The following is a 22735-nucleotide window of genomic DNA, read 5'->3' on the forward strand; positions in this document are numbered from 1 at the left end:
GTCCGTAATTTGGGGAGCAAAGGATCCCTACTGTAGTTCGAACTCGTTTAAGATAATTAGATATAATAATTAATAATAATATTATATATATATATATATATATATATATATAAAAGATAAATCAATTGCTTAATGAATAAGTTCGTGGGTATCTTAATAATTATATTCATGAACCTCTAAATGAATATGTTCATGAGTTCACAAATTAAATACTGTTAAATTCATGCTCGGCTTGATAATATTTTCGTGTTTGAAATTAGACTCGACCTCTGTTGGTTAACTTAATCGAAAGAATTTAAATAATTTTTTTTTAATCGAGCCCTAAATAGTTTGAGGGGGGCTTCATTCGTTTACCCCGTAACAAGATTATCAATTTACTAATTAAATAGATTGGACACGCGTTAACTTTCTACTTGTCCGAATTCTGAGCACTTTGATTTTTTATTGAGAAGTTGGTTTAATTATATTTTAAAAAATTAATTTTTGATTTCACTTCTACACCTAGATTATGCTCATGTATCGGGGTGTAATTGAATCAGTCTGAATTAAACAGTAAAAAGCTCGAACTCAGATCGAGCTTAATTCGAATTTGATTCAAGTTTTAGTTTTTAAGTTGAGCTTAGTTCATAATAAAATAAAATGACTTATGATTGGCTGGTACTCGATTCCAAAAAAAAAAAATTGTTTAAAAATCAAATGAGCTTAGTTGAAGCTCATGTAACATAATTAGATATAATAATTAATAATATTATATATATATATAAAGATAAATTAATTATTTAATGAATAAGTCCGTGAGCTTCTTACTAATTATGCTCATAAATCTCTAAATAATATTATTTATTATTAAGCTGTGCTCGACTTAATAATATTTTCGAGTTTAAAATTAATCTATTAGTTATTGATCAACTTAATCGAATAAATTCAAACGAATTTTTTTTGTTTTAATCGAGGCCTCAACAGTTTGCAAGCGGTTGATTCGTTTACCCCGTAACAGGATGCTCATTTACTAATTAAATCGATTGGACACGCGTTAACTTTCTACCCGTCAGAATTCTGAACAATTGGATCGATATGGGTGTGTGCCCTGGGCGGCCAAATAAATTCCCTACTTAATGAGCTTCAATTCGCCACATCGACCGTCACCAACTGTCTTCATTACGCCCTGCCATATCCAACCCCACCCACGACGACTCTGCTCCTTTACTTAAACACCACACTCACCACCACTCTTCACTCCACTCCCTTCTCATGGCAGCTGCTGCTGGACTTGCCTGCCTCCTCTCCTTCCTCCTCGCCCTCTCTCCCTGCTCCTCCTCCCCGCCGCCTCGCAGCACCTACATCGTCCACGTCGCCGGATCCCACAAGCCCCGCGCCTTTGCCACCCACTTCGAATGGTACGCCTCCGCCATCAACTCCGTCACTGCCTCCACGCTGGATGAACCCGACGGTAATAGGATCGTCTACAGCTACGACACCGCCTTCCACGGCTTCGCCGCCACGCTGGGCGAGTCCGAAGCGGAGCTGCTGGGTCGCGTCCCCGGCGTGCTCGCCGTCCTCCCTGAGACGGTCTACGATCTCCACACCACACGGAGTCCGGAGTTCCTCGGAATTGGCCCGGAGGTCATCAGTAATGGAGTTTGGTCGTCGGGCCTCGCCGACCACGACGTCGTCGTCGGGGTGCTCGACACCGGGATTTGGCCCGAGAACCCCAGCTTCGCCGACGCGGCGCTGCCGCCCGTGCCGGCGAGGTGGAAGGGCGCGTGCGAGGTGGGCGGCAACTTCACGCGGAGCCACTGCAACAAGAAGATCGTCGGCGCGCGGGTGTTCTACCAGGGATACGAGGCCTCCGCCGGCTCCATCGATGAGAAGGCCGAGTTCAAGTCGCCGCGGGACCAAGACGGGCACGGGACCCACACCGCCGCCACCGTCGCTGGATCCTCCGTGCCGGGAGCCAGCCTGTTCGGCTACGCCCAGGGCACCGCGCGAGGCATGGCGCCGCGCGCGCGCGTGGCGGTCTACAAGGTCTGCTGGAGCGGCGGGTGCTTCAGCTCCGACATCTTGGCCGCCGTCGACCGAGCGGTGGCCGACGGGGTGGACGTGCTCTCCATCTCCCTCGGCGGCGGTGTCTCCGGGTACCAACGCGACAGCCTCTCTATCGCCGCCTTCGGCGCGATGGAGAAGGGCGTGTTCGTCGCCTGCTCCGCCGGCAATGCCGGCCCGGAACCCATCAGCCTCACCAACGTCTCGCCCTGGATCGCCACCGTCGGGGCCAGCACCATGGATCGGGACTTCCCGGCGAGCGTCAAGCTTGGCAGTGGAGTCGAATTCTCCGGCGTATCCCTCTACGGCCGTCGGCAAAATCTTTCGCCGTCACTAACGTATCCGCTCGTTTTCTTGGGCGGCGGCAACTCGAGCAGTCTCGACTCGAGATCGCTCTGCATCGAGGGCTCATTAGATCCCCTCGTCGTCGCCGGCAAGATCGTACTCTGCCACAGAGGCGTCAGTCCCCGAGTGCAGAAGGGACAGGTGGTTAAGGACGCCGGCGGCGTCGGCATGATCCTGGCCAACACCGTCGTCAATGGCGAGGAGCTCATCGCCGACAGCCATCTCCTGCCCGCCGTCGCCGTGGGACAGAAAACAGGGGAAGCGATCAAGAACTACATCAGGACTGCCGCTCGTCCCACTGCCTCCCTCACCTTCCAGGGGACCAAGGTAGGCATCCGGCCGTCTCCGGTGGTGGCGGCCTTCTCGTCCCGCGGACCCAACATCCTCACCCTCGAGGTGCTGAAGCCGGACATGGTGGCTCCCGGCGTGAACATCCTCGCCGCCTGGAGCGGCGTCGCCAGCCCCACAAGCCTGGCCGTCGACCGCCGCCGCGTCGGGTTTAACATCCTGTCGGGGACCTCGATGTCTTGCCCGCACGTGGGCGGCGTCGCGGCGTTGCTCAAGGCCAAGCACCCCGAGTGGAGCCCCGCCGCCATCAAGTCCGCCCTCATGACCACCGCCTACCTCCACGACAACACCTACGCCCCTCTGAAGGACTCCTCCACCGGCGAACCGTCCACCTCCTACGACCACGGCGCCGGCCATATACAGCCGGCCAAAGCCGTGGACCCTGGCCTCGTCTACGACATCACCGCCGACGACTACTTCGAGTTCCTCTGCACTCAGAATCTGACCCCCCTTCAGCTCAGGGTCTTCAACAAGCACCGGCCCGACAGAAGATGCAGACATGCTCTCTCCTCCGCCGGAGATCTGAACTACCCAGCGATCTCCGGGGTGTTCCGGCGACGGCCGGCCGGCACGCTCACGCTCCGCAGAGTGGTGACCAACGTCGGCCCTGCGACTTCAACTTACAACGCGAAGGTGACCGCCTTCAAAGGAGCCGACGTGAATGTCGAGCCGGAGACACTGCGTTTCCAGCGCCGCAACCAGAAGCTTTCATTCAAGATCAGCTTCCGAACCACTTCTCCTCAGCCGTCGCCGGAGTTTGGAGCCTTGACGTGGAGCGACGGCGTCCATAAGGTTCGAAGTCCCATTGCGCTGATTTGGCTGCAGTGATCTTGATAGCTGATTTCTATCCACTGCAAAAGAAGCCATGATCGAGCAAAGGAATCCATTTCCAGCGGCAGAGGGAACAGGAGAATGATTGGAATCTGTATCAATCAGAACCTTTTTTTAGCATAATAAACGCATTAGCATTTGCTTTTAACAGTATGGGAGCTCAATCTTGCCTTATTTTTAGAAAAATATTTTGAAAAAAAATGGAAAAAAAAGGTGGTCAGGATTTATTAAATCATTAGATTAGATGGACACTATCTTTGAAAAAGGACACTCTATTTCGAGAATACCTTTAGCTCCTACGAACTGTAGGACATAGAACAGCTATAATTAGCAATTATATCGTGTAATACTAACAGAATTGTTGTAGTATTGTATCAGTTATTTAAGTAATTATTTATAATTATTTTAAAATAATTTGGATGAAATTTAAATAATTTTAAACAAGTTAATAAATAGTGTTTTGATATAATAGTATTAAAATTTTAAAATTTAAGATTAAAATAGAACTATGTAATATCTTTTATAACTGTTTTAAAATAATTTATCAATTAAATAATTTTAATCAAATTTGATACGGTGAAATAATGGGGGGCCTGGAAGTTTGGTCAAAGTCAAGGAAGATAGGTGATACCATGAGGGAAGGGAAGGGAAGGGAAAAGAAAATTAAGGAGAAGGAAGAGAAATGAATCCTTAGGGAAAGAAGAGAGGAAAGGGAACACTTTGGAGAGGAAGAGAAGACGGAGGGATCGCTGGCATGGGTCGGGCAGAGAGAGAAAGGGAGAGTGAATGGGTGTACGGAATGGACAGCACGAAGCCGACTACGACGACGAGGAAGAAGAAAAAGGGAAGCCACTGCAAGTCTGCAACGCACTACACTCCTCCACCGGCAACGACGGACAGCACCACTATGATGACGAGCTCTAACAATGATCATCTTCCAAGATTCCTCCATTTCTTTGTCGACCTGAAGAGCTGAAGCTCTTCTACCACTACTTGATCTCCAATACCTTGCACTTGATCTTGATTCTTGGGGCACAGTCGACACCTGCCTCAGCGGCGACGAGCTCCTCCATATTAGGGATGCCCTCCACCTCCACTTCCACCTTGTGGTCGTCTTTGTCTGCTCCCACACCGCAACCTCCGGCGTCGCCTGAAGATCTCCACGGCAAGTCTGTCTGAGGTTACTATTGCTAAACTAGTAGTGTCTCAACCTCTGCATCCAACAGTAGCAATAGCACTGCGATCTTAGCCCCGATGACAATCCCTGCCGAGCTGTCGATAATGACCACGAGTTCAACCAGGGGAGAAAAGGAGGAAGCGAGCCTAAATGTAGAAAATGAGAACGATAGACATACAATACCCATGTTGCTCACTTCTTTTGGAACAAAATGTCCGTTTTACCTCTTGGATAATTCCCATTACAAAGATGGTTCACATGGTGAAAAAAATTGAGAAGTGTGTGAGATTCATTTTCACCGAGGGAGAAGAACATTCAAAGCTACGAGATTTGATTCGTAGAATTATGGAAAGCTTTCTAATTTTGTGATCGTTCTTCTGACAATATGCAAGTAAGAAGTTCGTTCTGTTAGAAAAAGAATTATTGGAGAAGAAATAAAAGAAAATATGGGAGAAAATAATATGGAAGAGGAGGAGAATCTCTACGTGGAAGAGAATGAGAATAAAACAAAACTCAACTTGTTTCATTTATGAAAAAAAATACATATTTATACATTTATTGGATAAACATCAAACTTAGATAATCATGACATTATTATTATTATTTTATCTTCGTGAAATTCTTGTTCCTATCATGATTATCACCTTATATCTATTCTATCTCCACAAAATTTTATCAACAACTTTTATATCTAAAAAACAAATTTAATTTCCAATACGTTCTTCGTCTTCAAGAGACCTCTTCACTTCAAGAGATCATTGTCAGTTTTTTCAATTAAGAATTAATTAGTAACCAACACTAAAGTCGAGTGTCTCGAGCTTCGTCTCAGACCAATTCAACAAGGCCAACAAGGTGGAGAAGGTGCAGATATAGAAGTTCTTCAATTGATTTTTCTTCTTCGTTAGCATCGAATCACTGCTTGTTGTCACTGTCTTGGTCTACATCTAGGATCACATCGAGCAACAGTGGAGGTATGGGATCTATGTTACATCAATCCTGCTGGACAGATGATCTTCCTCGTCGGCACACAGTAGTATAGATTCAAGCGGTTGGTAGGGAGCCTGCTAACACATATCTCGACAGCGAAAGCGGGGGAAGAGATTTGCCGTCGGACCTGACGGTGTTGTACATCGGCACAGTAGAGGAGGAGAAGAGGCCACAACACACCAAGTAGTCATCAATGGCGAGGCAAGCGCCACACCCTCACATAGCAAGCAAAGGCAGAAGGACTTTTCATCTAACTTTTAGCTGAAAAAAAAAAATCGTGGATGTATTCACAAATCTAACTGTCTATTATTTTACTATAAGTAAATAACAAAACAGAAGGATAAAATTATCCTTACGAAATAAACAGGATAGAACTTTTTAACAAATAGCTTTCTTTAATTTTTTTCAATCTGTCCCTCCGATAAATAGTAAACTTAAACCTACTCTTTTATCTCAACCATTAAAAAAAGTTTTAATAAATTTTCATTAAAAAAATCATTTAGTGCTATAGCTTCTATAATTGACTTAATAGCTTCTATATTTGTTTTAAAATTAATTTTAATCAATTTAAAATAATTTAAATAAAGTTTTAAGTTATTTTGATAAAATTGATAAATAATATTTTAATATAATAATATTTATGTATAATAATTTTGATTAAAATAAAATAATCAAATTTTAATATTTTAGCAGCTATATTGTAATAAAAAAAGATTAATTGCCACCCAACCCTACACGATCGACCTCTGACAGCTATTCATATACATGAATTCTGATAATTATAGTATAACAGTATTGAAAATAAGGATATTATCCGTAAAGAAGCGTTTACTTTATTTAGACTCACTATTATCTTTTATCCTCCAAGTAAACACAAAACATAAACGGAAGCGCCCTAACTAAGCAAAGCTAAATTGCCTTGTCGCCTGCGCTCAACCGCTTCCCTGCGCGGCAGCCCGATCAAGCAAAGCAAAGCAGGAAGAGAGCGAGGTAGATCAACGCCGATCGCTTCGCCGTTCTTGTTTTTGTAGATCTTTCCAATCTCGCATTCTTACCCCTCTCTCTCATCTTGATTGTCTTCTCATGGATCTCTAGGGTTTTTCGGCGAATCTCACTGCCCCGCCGCCTTGTTCATCGTCTTCCAAGGGGCGCCATCTGTGGCTTGAGGCGTTCCTCGCCGACTTCGACCGCTCTTTGGGATCATCCTGTTTGTGGCATCTTCCTGGATCTCCGATTGCATCTGAGTTATTTGTTTGGGTCGTTTGATGGATTTCGAGCAACCGGATCGGTACGGAAACAGGAGGGCCTACCAGCGGGCGGGGCCGTCTCAGGTTCCAGACAGAAGCAACAAGGTATGCTTCCACTGGCAGGCGGGGCGATGCAGCCGTCACCCGTGTCCCTTTCTCCATAGCGACCCGCCGCAGACTGTGCTCGCCGATGGCGCTGCCAAGCGGGGGCACTTGCAAGGCCACGTGTCTAGAAATCCTGCCTCCGCAGGTGCGCCGCCGCCCTCCAAGTGGGGCAAGGGTCGAGCGGGTGGCAAGGCTCCAGGCAAAATCTGCAATTACTTCCTCGCTGGAAATTGTAGTTTCGGAGATAGGTGCAGGTTCCTGCATTCGTGGTTCATGAGCGATAGCTTCTCTCTCTTGACCCAACTCCAGGGGCATCAAAAGGTGGCTCTTTTGGTTTCTTTTGCTTCACTTGCTTTTGGTGGCTGATAGTCTGAATATTCTGATAGGTAGTGACTGGTATCGCTCTGCCTTCAGAGTCTGATAAACTCTACTCTTGTAGCAAGGATGAGTCTGTTCGTGTTTGGGATACTCAAACTGGGAAGGTATTGATGCTCTTCAAACTCCTTTACTACATCGGTAAAGGAATCACATAGTGCCTGACTCTTGCAATTTTGTGGAAGTGCGTTGGAGCCATCAATATGGGAGGTGAGGTTGGATGTATGATCAGTGAAGGTCCTTGGTTATTTATTGGAGTTACGAATGCTGTCAAGGTTAGAGCTCTTAGAATATGTTACCATCATGTCATATAAGGAAATGGAGAAATGGATTTGTTTGTATGCTGGTTCAGGCATGGAACACACAAACAACAACAGAACAAAGCCTTGATGGCCCTGTCGGACAAGTTTACGCTTTGACCGTTGGTAATGGTATGCTATTTGCTGGAACACAGGTGCTTCTTTTCTGTATAACGTTATTTATTATACCTTTATTTTAGTGTGTGTTGTTCATTTCATGATCTCCATATATCATGTGATGTACATTTTAAATGTTTTCAACTATGCCTTAACTTTGTGCAGGATGCACGAATATTGGTGTGGAAATTTAGTGCTGCTGGGAATGTCTTTGAACCAGCTACTTCTCTTTCTGATCATCGGCATGCAGTAGTTTCTCTAGTTGCAGGGGCCATGAAGCTTTACTCAGGTTCTATGGATAATACAATAAAAGTATGAACCCTTGAACAATTACACTTTGATTGTCAGATTAGATCAACCCAAGCTTGTGTTCTAATTGTAAGTCATGTTAAATTGTCAGGTCCATACTTGAATCTATACTTAGGTAACTTTTTCAAGGTTCTCACAACTGTCAACTTGGCATGCTTTTTGTTATGTGCAATATAAAAGTTTGAGATCTTATTAGAAGTATAGTGTTTTATGTGTCTTGAACATGACCTATTAGTTCAGTCTAAGCATACTGAAACTATGGTTTGACATGTCATATTGTGCAAACGCTATGTTTTAAATGTGGCTTTTTGTGAAATTATCAAAACCCAAGCTGTGCCAATTGTGCCTATATTTAGAATGCTTTGGTGCGCTTAAAAATGTGCCATGATGACTTCAAGTAATATTAGTTATCTTTTTGAGCTTGTTTATTCAAAATTTTAATTCAATTATTTATCTAATTATTAATCTTATTTCTAGAAGGAACCAAATTAAGTGAAAGAAGATTACAAAAGAAAAGGTTATATAAATTCATTTTGACATGCATTGAAGTAAAAAATGAGTAGATATCGTTTTAAATCAACTATCTAAGTTAATATAGTCTTATTAAGAGTAAAGAATCAAAGTGGAAGATGATTAATTGAGGTAACAACTATTTGAATTCATCTTAGCATGCATTAACACATGGCAAAAGGCTTTTGAGTATTGATAAGTTTTTCTAGTCTAATTTATTGTATTTGTTAGTCTTCTTTTAGAAGTAAATAAACTAAGTGAAATAATATTAGTTTCAAATTTATTTTGGCATGCATCTGTGTGTGATGAGTGTTGGCACAACACGACACAACCATTGTGGTGTTGTGGCAGGAGAATGAAACTCCTGAATGGAAGGATATTTTCAAACTTGGTTGAAACTACTAAAACATTGTCAATGATCCTAACACTTTAGATTGATTCTCCCTTGATATCCTTTTCAAACTAACCTGCCTGAAATACTGCAATAATTTGATTGGAATTACCTTGTTATCAAGCTTGTATTTGTCTCAATGATTAACTTTTAAAGCATGTTGCAATTAACACTATAGCTTTAGCTATTTCCTCAAGAGAAAAGCAGTAGCACATTGTGTATAATAGGACATGTTTTACTATCTCATGTGACTAGTTACACAGATTAATCCCTCCACTCTGACCCTCCGTTTGGGAGGGGGTGAGGGAAGGGGAACTTTTAACCTTGTTTGGGAAGGAGTGAGTTAAGGAGGTGAAGGGGAAGGAAGAGTAAGCTTTAACTTTGCGAGGAAGCAAAGAGACCGAATTCCTTACACTCCGATTTGGGGGTGTAAGGAAGGGTAAGTGGAACCTCAAAAAAGTTTATTCCAAATTTATCCCTATTTCTAAGCCGGACCTCATTTCGTTATTCATATTTACCTCCAAGAGCTTGATGAACTCCGCAAAGAGGACGAATCCTCCTCGTAGTGTCCATGGCTGCTATCCACAACCTCTTGACCTCCGTTTCCTATCGATTCTTCTCCTGACGGATGGCTACGTCTCGCCCGCTATCCACCCCCTAGAATTAAGTGGTGGAAGCTAAGGATGAGAAGCAAAACATATTTAAGGAGAAGGTAGGACTATAAACATTAGGTGAAATATACAGTGACTCTAATACAACATGAGATAAGATGGTATCAAAATGAAAATAGTAGCTAAAAGTGTAGTCGGGGAGTTAAAGGAGCATGCACCACCAAGTAAGGAATCTTGGTGGTGGAATGAGCTCTTCCATGTTGACCTGGGGACAAACTGGTGGAGGCACTAGAGGCGAGTGAATCACCTTTTGCTACCATTGGTGGTGGAATGAGAGTACAGGAGAAAGTGAAAGAAAAACGAACAGCTTATAAAGAATTATATATTTGTAAGAACGAGGAAAACTTAAAAAAATATACAATAGTAAGGAAAGAGGCTAAAAAAGCAGTGAATGAAGCAAAGAATGAAACTTTTGAACGGTTATATTGAAAATTGGATATAAAAGAAAGAGGAGATATTTATATAATAGCTAAAGTGAGAGAGAGGAAGACAAAAGATTTTATATAAATAAGATGTATTAAAGATGATTGTAATATGGTAATAGTAAATGATGGAGAAATAAAAGAGCAGTAGAATTGATATTTTCATCAACTTTTTAATGAACATTTATGTGATTAGCTTAACTTAGGTAATTTAAGTAGGTCAAATGAGTATAAAAATTTAAATTTTTATCGTAAAATTTAAATTTCAGAAATAGTACAAGCTTTAAATGAGATGTAAAATGAAAAAGTTTTTGGCTATTCCGATAGAGGTATGAAAGTGTCTTGGGAAACAAGATATTGAATGACTTACAAAATTATTTAACAAGATATTGAAAACGAAAAAAATATTTGATAATGGAGGGTAAATACTCTAATTCCTTTATATAAGAAAAAGGGAGATATATAAAATTGTGTAAACTATAGGGGTATTAAACTAATGAGTCATATCATTAACTTTAGGAAAGAGTAATAAAAAAAATTAAGGAGGTCACGGTGACAAAAATCAATTTGGGTTCATGCGATAATAAAAGTCATGCATCTTCTTAGACAACTAATTGATATGTTTCATGAGCAAAAGCAAAATCTACACATGGTTTTTATTCACTTAGAAAAAATTTATGATAAAGTCCCAAGAAAAATTATATGAAGAATTCTAGAAAAGAGAGGTGTTAGCATATCATATATTGAATTAATTAAGGGTATGCACGAAAATGTAACAAATCGAGTGAAAACTTTAGGCGGATTAACTGAAGTATTTCCAATAAAGATAGAATTACATTAAGGATCAGTTCTAAGTCCCTATCTTTTTACACTAGCCATGGATGAACTATTGGACACATTCAGGATACAATATCGTAGTGTATGTTGTTTGCAGATGAAATTGTTTTGGTAGATGAGACACATGGAGTGAATGTTAAATTAGAATCTTAATAGGAAACACTAGAATTGAAAGGTTTTAAGCGTAGTAGAGTAAAAACATGATATATGAAATTTAAGTTTAGCAATATTAGACGTAATGAGGCAAATATTAAAATAGGAGATGACTAGATATTTAAGTATTTAAGATCATTTTTGCAAAACGATAGAGGAATTGAGAGAGATGCCTTATGATCTCGTTTGGAAGCGGTGGGATGGAATGTCGACGAGCCTGCGAAGAGTAAGAGAGTTAAGGAAGGGTTAGAATGGAGACCGGATTGCCCCAATCTTCTACTCTGACGCTCAAGTCAATCTCCGATAATGTCCAAAATGGAAAAGATAAACAATATAGGAGAATAATGAAATGCGAGTGTAAGGAGTAATCCAACATACCTTGGCTTGCGGGGGCAGGGCTTTTTATAGCACAAATGAGTGATGTGCCACATCCGTGATTGTTAGAGGAGGTGGTGCATTTTTTGACAAGATGTCATGTTCACATTAAAGACAGTCAATTAATGCTCTAGTTAGACAATGTGAAATTATGACAAATATGTACATCAAACGAGGAAGATGAACACAAAAAAAAAAAAAGATTTTGTTAGCAACAATACAACAAGATAAATTTTATTTAAGTACAGATGATATTATAATAGGGGATAGAACCCATGACATAGAAGAATCTATATAACCGACCCCAACTAGTCGGATAAGGCTTGGTTGTTGTTTTTAATAGAAGCTATGCTTCAATATCTAACAAAGAAATTCAGAAAATTTTGGTAAATATTAGATCTAAAATATATACGATCTGTTTATGAAAGACTCCATCTATGTACAGTTAGTACACAAAATACAAAGCCCTTCTTATTGAGACATCCAACTCCCAGATCCACTGGCCTTAGTATTTTACACGATTAAAAAAAAAATCTCTTTTAGTCACTCTGAGAAGAAAAAGGATGATGGTTTTCTCTGATAAGAATAGTTGGAATTCATACTATGGATCAAGTTTACTCTTGACAGAATTGTCAAAGCCCTTCATGTAATGTATGCGCTTCCAGTTCCAACTGTAAATCCATGTAACAATATCTCCTACATTAAGTTGGCGCAAGTTAAAATTTAGTCCCACCTTCATGGAATACCAACAAAATGGTCTCTTAATTTTAGTTATGGGTGATCGAGTTTGAATAGATGTATACAAACTACAGCAATTATGCAACCCAATCTAGGCTGACATAATTTGTTTTTTTTTTTTAAATTAAAGCAAATAGGCAGATTCTCTGTTCTCCAAGTTCACTATGAAATCATCAAAGTTGAAATTCTTTACTAAAATGTAAATGTAAAAAAAGATGTTATCCTTCAAAATTTCAAGCCGCTGTCTTTTTGTTTTACATGATCTTTTTGTTTTGTGATTAATATTCTTCATGAGGTAAATAAGTGTTCTGAATAGCAGCATCTCCTATTCTTCAGGTGTGGGATCTGGCAACATTCCAATGCCTTCAGACCCTCAGTGGCCACACATCTGTTGTTATGTCAGTGCTTTGTTGGGATAAATTTTTACTATCTTCTTCTTTGGACAATACAATCAAGGTTATCTTCTTGTTCCGTTTTGTAGTTTATTCTTGTGATTGTCTTATTTCTTTTATTTCATTCGTAGATTCTTAGAACACCTGATCTAGTACACTTAATAGCATCCTGTTGTACTTCCAGGTTTGGGTTTCGACAGACGCTGGGAATCTGGAAGTAGCATACACTCACGAGGAGGAACATGTACCCACCCACCTGTGCTTTAGTAAACTTTGGTTATTTTTTTGCATGGCATAGTTGCTTGCATGTTTTTTTTTGTGAATTCTTTCAACTTCCAAGCACCGATGTCTTCGATTCACTCTATGATGATCAGCTGCGAAGATATAGCAGCTAATTTTATAATTTTTTCCTAGTGTTTATTATTCATAACTGCCATTTAAATCATTGTTAATCATGTGCGAAAAATACCATCATAAATATGTGATAAAGTCAAGCAATGTTGATTTGACCACTACAAATGCTGTTGGATGTATCATAACTTGATTAGAGGAAGAACCAACTTAGCATCTTGCTTTGGTATATTTATATCACTTCAACTGCACTTCTGAATCTTTGTATAGCTTTAGCTTTTTTCGCATTTTAGCTTCTTCTAAAACTGTGGAAGGGGAGCCTTGGCGCAACGGTAAAGTTGTTGCCATGTGACCAAAAGGTCACAGGTTCGAATCCTGGAAACAAGTCTCTTGCAAAAAGCAGGGTAAGACTGCATACAATGGATCCTTCCCAGGGACCCCGCATGGCGGGAGATTCGTGCACCGGGCTGCCCTTTAGCTTCTTCTAAGACTGTAATGTTTTCTTGAATGTAATGATACCGTGTTAAATAAATAATAGGGGATTGAGTTCATGGAATGTAAGGCATAATAATTTATTCACGCAATTGACCACTAGCAAATGCAAGCTTCTCTGCATTTATCTTGGCTGAAATGTTTTTATAGAAGAGGAAGTCAGCGAGAACAAGCCCAATCCAAGGCATCTCAAGAGATCGGGCCTAGATATTCCATATGTCAGCATTTTTTGGATAACCCAATCTTGAATGTAGAGATTGATTTTTTTTTTAAATGTTTAAATCAATGAATGCATCAGATTATGATGTGCTTCATCTTTTATCTTCATTCAAACCCCCCTTATTGAATTATGGCTCTCTTTTATATATTATGATGCTCTTAGATGCTTCCTCATCACCTGGTTTCAAAACTAAATATCCACTGACTTCGATGCTGATAATTGCCATCGTCTCTCAGGGTGTACTTGCCCTATGTGGCATGCTTGATGCTGAAGCCAAACCTGTCATATTATGTTCTTGCAACGACAATAGCATACGGGTTTATGACCTCCCTTCGTAAGTATAAGACATTATATAACATTAAAGCTGAAGTACAGTTTTTCAGCACCATACTGGGAATTTATCTTCTGTCCATTTTAGGTTCAGCGAACGGGGTAGGATATTTTCAAAACAAGAGATGAGAGCGATACAAGTTGGACCTGGTGGTTTGTTTTTCACTGGAGATGGAACGGGCGAGCTGAAGGTATGGCAATGGTCATCAAAACAAAATAACTGATTGCTGTTCTAGGTCATAGTTCCTTTGTAATATGTAAACCATTTATCGAGTCTAAGAAGTCAGCTGCCAATTTTGATGTTGTTGTCATTTATTTGGTTTGAAAGAGGATGTGAATGTGGGTCATTCGTTTGCTGATTATTGATCATCACCAGCCGGTTATAGAATCATAATCGTGCAAGTTGCACCTGATTTAGTCTTTATAATAAAATTGTGCATCTGGATTTAGCTGAGGAAGTTAGTTAATGTTTCAAACATATGTGAATGCCTTGTAGACTAATGCGTACATGGATCTGTGGTGTGCAATTTTGTTTCATGGCTCATTTTCGCTTAATGACGGCCAAGCTACAGGTTCTAGTGTCTTATTTGGGTAAATTTTGTGGTATATTGAGGTTGCAAGGCAACTAGATTTAGGATAGAAGTTGATGGCATATTTCCATTTTTTCCCTCACTTTATGGATTATTTTTTAGCATTAATTCTGATCCGATTGAAACTTTGATGATCTTAGGATTTGTTTGAAAGATTTATAGGACTTACAAAGTATAGATATTGATATATTCTGTTTTTGCATTGGATATTATAAATTTAGATTTATAATATTTTTTAATGATAAAAAAATATGATTAACCAGGTTGGGTAACATCAAACTTGAGTAACTAATTCGGTTTCACGAAAATTTTCTACCGATCACTAAAGTAAATCGAGAAATGCTCATAACGGACAATCCAAGAATCGAGCATCCTCTAGTTGCGTGTCTCATTTAGAGGAAATATTTTTACAAATTTATCTAACTGGAATTCGAATCGTGAATATTTGGATAACAATTAGGATGTTTTGTTGTTGCACCATAATCCCGGGAGCATCGGCATTTTTTTAATGATAAAGCACTTAGAAAAGAATCCCAATTAAGATATATGCACTAATCAAATTAGATCGGCGAATTTGAACGCTTGAATTATCTTCTTTTTCTGTTCATATTGAATCAATTTTTAGAAAACGTTAATCGGATTTTGCTCGACTTAGGTTCTAAAAATATCCTCATATCCTGACTTATATCTAAATAAATTAGTGGAAAAATGAACCTAATTTTTTTAAAATCTGTTTGGTCCATATTTTGGAACTTTAGATCTTTGAAGATTTTGAGGAATTCAAATTTTTAATATTAGTTTAATTATAAATTCCCAAAAGTAAAATATAAAATGTAATAATCAAACCATAGAAAAACTTTAGCAATAGAATTATTAAAATATAAAGAAAGCCTATAATTCATAGAAACTACACAAAGATTGAGCAATTGAATGCCACGGTTGCAATTTAAAATCCAAGAACATAACACAAGCCCAAAATATAAAAAAATTTACCCAAAACTTGAGCTAACGCCCAAGAAAACCTAAATCTTTTAGGTCAATTTGATTCAATCCTTTGGTTTGAACCAAATATATCAAATGAACTTGTGATCCAATGCATCTAGGGCTCATAGTGAGCATATTTAAAATCGAATGACGTTACAATATATTCCATTGCATATTTCGGATGAGATCAAATACAATATGATTGCCTTTAGAATGTCGATAAAATCAACCCTCATCAGATAAAATAAAAAAAATTTGGCATCCCTGGAACTAAGGCAAGAGAATACAATAAATGAATAAAAGAAGAAAAGTCCTGGAAAAAAAGTCATGCAGCCCTCGTTGATCTTAGATACAACAAATTCCACAAGAAGAAAAACACCGACAAGTTATATTATCTACAAAAGAATAAACGATTCAGAAAATGCATCATAGTTAACAAGTGACTCCGAAAATCTTCCCCAAAAGAAGAGTAGCGAGCATGTTAAAGATTTGCTGTCATTAGTACTGCATGGTTGAGAGTCAAGAAACCAGGAGATTTAGAAAGTTCACCTATCAGCCTACATGCTCCTCAATTTTGAATTTCTTGTGATCAACTGTGATTATTTTCTGTTTGAAGAGTTTGAAGGGTTCTGTTTGCGTATATGGTAATAGCGGCAGTGGCTGCAGCAGTGATCGAGAAGCCGATTATATCATAGATAATCTGTTCCAATGAAAGGAAACCACCAGCGTTGGTTGCATATGCTAAGCTTTGAAGAAGCCTCCCACTGCTCATTTAGAACACTAGTACAGGAAATTGAAAGGAATAATGTTATAATCTAATTGGAGAAACAAAATTGACAACAAAATTTGGGAATTCAAGAATATTAGTCGTCATCACAGACAAACAACTTCGACCGCTGAAAGCACATTTAACAAAATAAACAGAGGCAATAACAGGAAAACATGGAATTCTAGTGCCTGAAGCTTATGTGAATGTTTGGGAATAAACAACCTTTACCACAGCATATAAAAGTAAAATTCACATATGACAGTTTGAAACCAGAAAACCTCGTTGCTTAGATAAACTGTGACATACGTGGAGTAAATAATGTGACACTATTTGCAGCAAATAAATCTAAGAAGTCCTTTCACACAATGATAATCAGGTCCAACTGGCTCGTTAAGACCAAACATGTGAATAGTGAATCTATCAGACTCTGAAAAATAGTTGGCAAGGGGAAAAACTAGACAAACAAAAACTCATAATATAGAAAAGATTTGTGCAATAAGAAATCGAAGTTTGAGAGTTTACCAACCTGTAAATTGTAATATATATCTCATGCAGGGTTCCTACTATTGAACCTGAGATATATGGACCATAATCGACATTGGTAGCAACAGCAGCATAATTGAAAATTATATATGGAAATGGTGAAATCCTGATCAAAATGACAGATCGGAATTGGTGAAGCCAATCTCCTTCACCAGCAAATCTTACAAAAGTTGCTCTATCAGGCCATTTTTCTAACCATCTCTGCAATATTAATGATTGCATAAGCATCTTAACTATTAGTATGTGATCAACTAGAAACAAAAGCAGAGACTAACATGTATTTTGTGACGAAAGAATGAACCGACAATAAAAGGCAATGACATGCCAATGCTCATCCCTGTCAGAATTAACAGAAATCCATAACCATAACCAAAGGTCATCCCAACTATCCACATAGAGGGTGATGAAGGCAACAGCAGAGTTGGAAATATTGCAATTGAAGCAAAAAGTAACAGCCCAAGTACTGGTTTGGTAAATGATGTCATTGCCCACTCCAACACTGGTATAACCACCTGCTAAAAGCATCAAATCTATCAGTAAGCCAAGAAGAGAGGAGAAATCAGCTAAATTAGTATTTTTTGAAGACCAATGGAGCAATCTCCCCACTGATTTATTTTGAACAACTAATAGCATGCATTTAGATGGAAGTCAATCTAAAATGTGGTCAATTGGTTTTCATTTATTAGCACCATATATTTATATTGAAGCTTGATCCATATAACTAGAACCGGTAAATTTTCCACAAGTCGCAAAAACCAAATTCAAGTAGAAAAACAGTCAACCCCAAGTTACTAGAATCATGATGAAAAACACAGATACTAGGTTCACCAGTTAGATTCATTTTGATAGCATAGCACATAACAAGATCCATCTAAAAATTAAGTTCAAAATGTAGTAGGAGTTAGATTACAAGATTTCTTACATCCAAATATTTGATTTATCTTTAAGGGTGCACGTAAGTTTAGGTGATGAGACCTTGAGCATTTTGGTATACATTCTGTTGCCCAAACTGAATGACATATAAGAAAAGCATCAGCGCGTCTTATTGAATCCTAATGCTAAGACAAAGATAACATAATTTTACCCACAATCACTCTTGCAGATTATATAACCAGCCTCTGCAACATCATCAAGGCATATCATTTTGTTTAGATGCTTGAAGAAATATTGTAATAAGACAATGGAAAATATTCATTGTAAGAACCAAGATTTCTCAATCAACTTGGAATTTTCATTCTGATTTCAATTGAAAACAAAATTTACAGATGCAAGAAGAACAATCACTTTATATTCAACAGCTGTCAATCATGATCACCATGAGATGTTCTCGACCAATCTTTAAAAATGCTAACACATAGGAGAATAAATATTGCATTTTTAGCTCAATCAACAATCCATAAGATATCGACACCAGTAGAGAAAATCAAATGCAAAACAATCCAAACAAACGGAAATCTCAAGCGAAAGAAGGGACCTTTTTGACCATCCAAGGACCGCCGAAGACGATGAGGAGCACGGCCACAGCCAACAAGAAAGCGCCCAGGAGAACTGCCTTCACCCACCAACAAAGCGAACTCCATATTCTACCGCCGCAGTAGGACAGCTCTGCCGCAAGCCTCACGGGGTCGCCATTATCCAACCTCACATAATCTCCATTCGCCTCCTTGATCTCCAAGACCGCGCTGCTCTCGACATCGTGAGCCGGGCTGCACGCCATGGATCCGAGATCTGCTCAACCAATCCTTGAGATCCCGTAGCAGCAATCATCAACCACCAGGTTTGCTTTCAAAAAAGAGGGGAAGAAACAGAGAGAGCATTGGAGAAGCTTGAGAGGAAGGGAAGCTCCGATGGCCGTCCCGGATTCCGGATCGCTGAAGCGTGAAGGCTTCAAACTTGGATTCGAAAACAAAAACAAAGAGATTTGGGAGCGGAGTGTCGAAAATCTACCTCGCTCTCCAATTCCTCGTCGATGGCTACGCAACATACCTAAAACAAAGCAACGTTCGAACGGAATCAAGAACGACTCGTACGGCATCGCGTCGTATGTGGGACCTAGGGTTTCGGTCGAATTGTATACGTGGTGTTGTTTGTGGGTGAGAATAGTGCGTCGGAAAATAATAAGCCAAACAAGCTTATTCTTGAAAACAAAACAAAAACTCTCTTGAATTTTTTAAAATATTTTTTGGAGTAAATTCCTTTTATGGTAAAAGTAAAATAATTATACAAATTCGTAAAAGAAAAATGTAGTTATTATGTAAATTTTTTATAATTTTTAAAGATCTATTTAAAGATACTTAGAAAAATATATTTGCTAAGAGTGGATGATTTACCTAACTCACTTTTATAAATTTTTTCTGATGTAGTCGAGTTGATACTTGGATAGGACTTATCATTAGAAAAGTATGATTCAATTCTCAGTGGAGCAAATATTGTTTCCGATTATCTCGTGCTTCTATCTAGGAAGGCTCCTCGGCTAAAGCTGAATAAGTTCTTGTGATTTATCTCCTTTCAGAATGTGCGAGGCTATTTTGAAAGGGTTACTAAGATGATAACTTCACTTTTGTATAACTAGATAAACATAAACATTGTTTCCTCTAGTTGAATGGTTGATGATGCGGTGATAAGGAGGGGAGGGGCCCCGCCCTGTTGCCACGGTGGAGGTCAACGAAGGTCAGAGTCAAGACGGTCGACAGACGAAGGTCTTGGCTGGTCGGGTGGGAAATAGCCCGACCGAAGGTTAAACACCGACCCCCCGTCCCTGGCATAAAGTAGTCAAACTGACGCTCAATGGACACGCAGAAGCCTAGTCGAGCGGCTCCCTCGCTTGGCCTAGCAAGAGACTCAAGACCAGCCGAGCACGTGGATAGTGAACTGCCTACCGAGCGACTATCCCGCTCGACCAAGCAAAAGAGCAAGTGGACAATGGGCTTCTGGCCGAGCGACCATCTCGCTCGGCCCAGCAATAGACGACACTTCAGCAGGGGACTTTCAGCTGAGCGACTATTCCGCCCGATGCGACAGCAGATGCAGGGATATCATAGTCCTGGCTAAGCGGCCATTCCGCTCGGCCAAATAACAAATACAGCAGGATGTCATTCGACATCCTTTTGGGAGCTAGTGCCGCTGACAGGCGGCATGGTCAGGCAGAGGATCGTACAGTGGAAGCCTCCGTAAGGTACTATGTCAGAGACACTTTACTGACATGTCTCTTCAAGAAAAGTTTGGGATTGTGTGCCCGTTTTAAGAAGCGTGCACACACGTTATAGGAGCCCTATATAAAGGGGGGGGGGTCCGGGGATTGACGAATGTATGCTTTTCTCGCGATCTCTACTGTTGCGCTATAGTCCTTTGCTTCTTACCTCACCAAAGACTGACTTGAGTGTCGAAGGGCCATCGCCGGGGACCCCTTCCCTGCCTCGACACTGACGCTTCTTGTGTTGCAGGCGGGAGCGAAGTCCATCGGAGGTCAGCAAGAGCGCCATGTCTCCAATATCCACCTCATTGATTTTCGGACAGGATCAGTTGATATTACCAACTCATGGTGCATATGGGGTTATAGTTGTGTCCCTTCATCTTTGTTTGGTATGATCAAACTAAAGTCACAAATATATGATATATGCAACTAAAGATTAAGGGGAAGAAGGTTATTCATCTTCAGAATTATTTGAGGTCTTGACTGGATTATAAATGAGGCTAAATATATCATGACAAGTAGATAAAAAACGATTGTCCACACTTCATACAAATGTGCAATAGGTAAAGAAAACAATCGGAAAGCTCACCTCTAACCTTCCCATACATTAAAAGTGATTTTCAAGGAGAAATCCTCTCTACAACATTGTTGCACATAAGGTCATTGATGGTCTCCTTTTTCATCCACTTAGGTACCTCCTCTCTCTTCACCTTCAAAGTGGAAATTTCAATCGTCCTCCTGTGTGATCCGCTCCCGATGCTTGTGACTCAAAGCACGTCAGTAGGGGGTCGTTGATGTTGCTAGCACAGTTCCTCCAACGATCAAGTCAGCACTGGGTTGAAAAATAAAATTCACAGAACTCGAGCGAGAAAGTAATGCTCAAGAGGGAGAGAAAGATTGTTGGTGGAGAATAGTTGTCTCTACGTGTTATAAAAAAACCCATCATACCTTTACTTACCTTTGCCAAACCTTATATAGCCAAAGGTGAAAGGTCCACGTAAGCGGCCACGTGAGCCATATAGGTGATCACGCAAGCGAGACACCGCCCACCAAATGGCTGCTTAAAGGGTCGTTAGGCCGACCTCTGACACTCTCGTGCTATTGGCCAAGTGTAACCTTCTACATGAGTTGTTGGAGGTTGTCGAGTTGTTTGTTAGGTGTGTGGAAGTTGTCGGTGGTTGAGACCGAGAAGTAGACAGCTGCTAATAGTCGGCTAGGCTTCCTGATTCAAAATGGGAAATCACTAAATGAATGTTGAGTGCTTGGTAGCGCAAATTCCTAATGGCCTTCCCGAGTCCAAGTTTGAAGCATAGGATAAAGGTTGAGCGCTTCAGGAGAGGATTCCTGCTAGTCCGGAAGTGAAGCCAAACGCTTGGTTTGCAGAGTGCTTGGGAGCGAAGACCCTGAGTGGCCTTCCCAAGTCCGAGTGAGACATTATTGGATGAACGCCGAGTGCTTGGGAAAGGAGACTGGTGAGTTGGGAAGAGAGGCCAAGTGCTCGAGAGTAACTCCTGAGTCTTAAATCTCAAAACATCATCTATGCTTTGAAAAACAATTGTTCATATACAACTAAATTAAAAAATCTCACTGGATCATGCACCAAAACAAGTTTGAATTTTTGTGTCCTTAAATTGAAAAACAAAATTCATAAAGATCTTCCATGAATATTGATACGGCGGAGTTCTGCAATTCTAGGTGTCCCGTATGATAGAAAGTCATGTTGGGCTATCAATTAAAGTCAATATGTAATAGATGCTACTTATGGAAGGTTAAACTCATCATTAAACTTGATTGGAAGCGGAAATCTCTTGCGAAAATGAACACAACACTAACTCTTTGATTTTACTTGGTATCCATCTCCTTGAGGCGACTAATCTAAGAGTCCACTCCTCACACTCTTTTTTCACTATAAACTTCTCCTTCTCGGACCACAACCGAAGATGGAGAAACCTTCTACAACAATTTTACAATGTAATACAAGATTGACATGAAGCAAAGAGATTACAATGATTTCTTGAGTGGATGTTGGTTTCTTCTTCTTCAAATCTTGCTCCAAAGATGGAAATTAAGCTCAACCACTTCTCGGCAATTAGATGGCACAAAAACCTTGGCTCAGAATTAGAGTTCAAAATATCCTCTTTTCTTTTTATATGAATGTTTGAATGAAAGCCTTTATTTCAGAAACTAGTCGACTGTTACATAACATCAGTCGACTGATATGGTCTTCTAACAACTGTTAATGTTGTTGAATGGCTACTAATGCTTCTGAAACCTGTTTGATTTTGTCTCAACTTGAATATCAGTTGACTGATGTCCCACATCAGGCGACTGATATCTATCAGTCAAATGGAGCGAGTCCCACTCACTTCTGTGCACTCTAATTCGACATTAGTCGACTGATGTCCCACATCAGTTGATTGATACCCATCAATCGAGTAAGACAAGCGAGTCCCACTCGCCTATGCTCTCTGCTACTTGACATCAATCGACTGATGTCCCACATCAATCATTAGTCGAGTGAAACAAGCGAGTCCCACTCACCTCTATTCTCACTCAAATCGACATCAGTCAACTAATGTAATTAACAGTTG

General features: G+C 40.1%; 3 protein-coding genes across 4 annotated transcripts; 2 read left to right on the forward strand and 1 right to left on the reverse strand.

Annotated features, from left to right (window-relative positions):
* The first annotated feature begins 1241 nt into the window (after positions 1–1241).
* On the forward strand, positions 1242–3715 carry LOC122017766 (subtilisin-like protease SBT1.3). The gene has a single exon (XM_042575456.1). The coding sequence runs from the start codon at positions 1252–1254 to the stop codon at positions 3562–3564; it is 2313 nt and encodes a 770-aa protein (XP_042431390.1). The 5' UTR covers positions 1242–1251; the 3' UTR covers positions 3565–3715.
* Positions 3716–6584: 2869 nt separating this feature from the next.
* Positions 6585–14523, forward strand: LOC122016069 (zinc finger CCCH domain-containing protein 17-like). The gene is made up of 10 exons (XM_042573232.1): positions 6585–6721; positions 6827–7404; positions 7470–7565; positions 7644–7733; positions 7811–7912; positions 8040–8186; positions 12617–12736; positions 12857–12916; positions 13972–14069; positions 14154–14523. Exons 2-10 carry the CDS (start codon positions 6997–6999, stop codon positions 14287–14289), a joined length of 1257 nt encoding a protein of 418 aa, XP_042429166.1. The 5' UTR covers positions 6585–6721; positions 6827–6996; the 3' UTR covers positions 14290–14523.
* Positions 14524–15953: 1430 nt separating this feature from the next.
* LOC122014239 lies at positions 15954–18980 on the reverse strand. Of its 2 annotated transcripts, XM_042570411.1 has the most exons (5): positions 18899–18980; positions 18426–18822; positions 17227–17463; positions 16935–17152; positions 15954–16403 (listed from the first exon to the last, which is right to left on the reverse strand). In XM_042570411.1, exons 2-5 carry the CDS (start codon positions 18666–18668, stop codon positions 16229–16231), a joined length of 873 nt encoding a protein of 290 aa, XP_042426345.1. In that variant the 5' UTR covers positions 18669–18822; positions 18899–18980; the 3' UTR covers positions 15954–16228. The 2 variants fall into 2 exon arrangements, with proteins under 2 accessions (XP_042426345.1, XP_042426346.1); XM_042570412.1 differs by having other exon boundaries at positions 15954–16419; positions 18426–18922.
* Positions 18981–22735: the final 3755 nt, after the last annotated feature.

The sequence above is a fragment of the Zingiber officinale genome, chromosome 8B (genome assembly GCF_018446385.1).
Source record: "Zingiber officinale cultivar Zhangliang chromosome 8B, Zo_v1.1, whole genome shotgun sequence".
NCBI classification, from domain to species: Eukaryota; Viridiplantae; Streptophyta; class Magnoliopsida; order Zingiberales; family Zingiberaceae; genus Zingiber; species Zingiber officinale.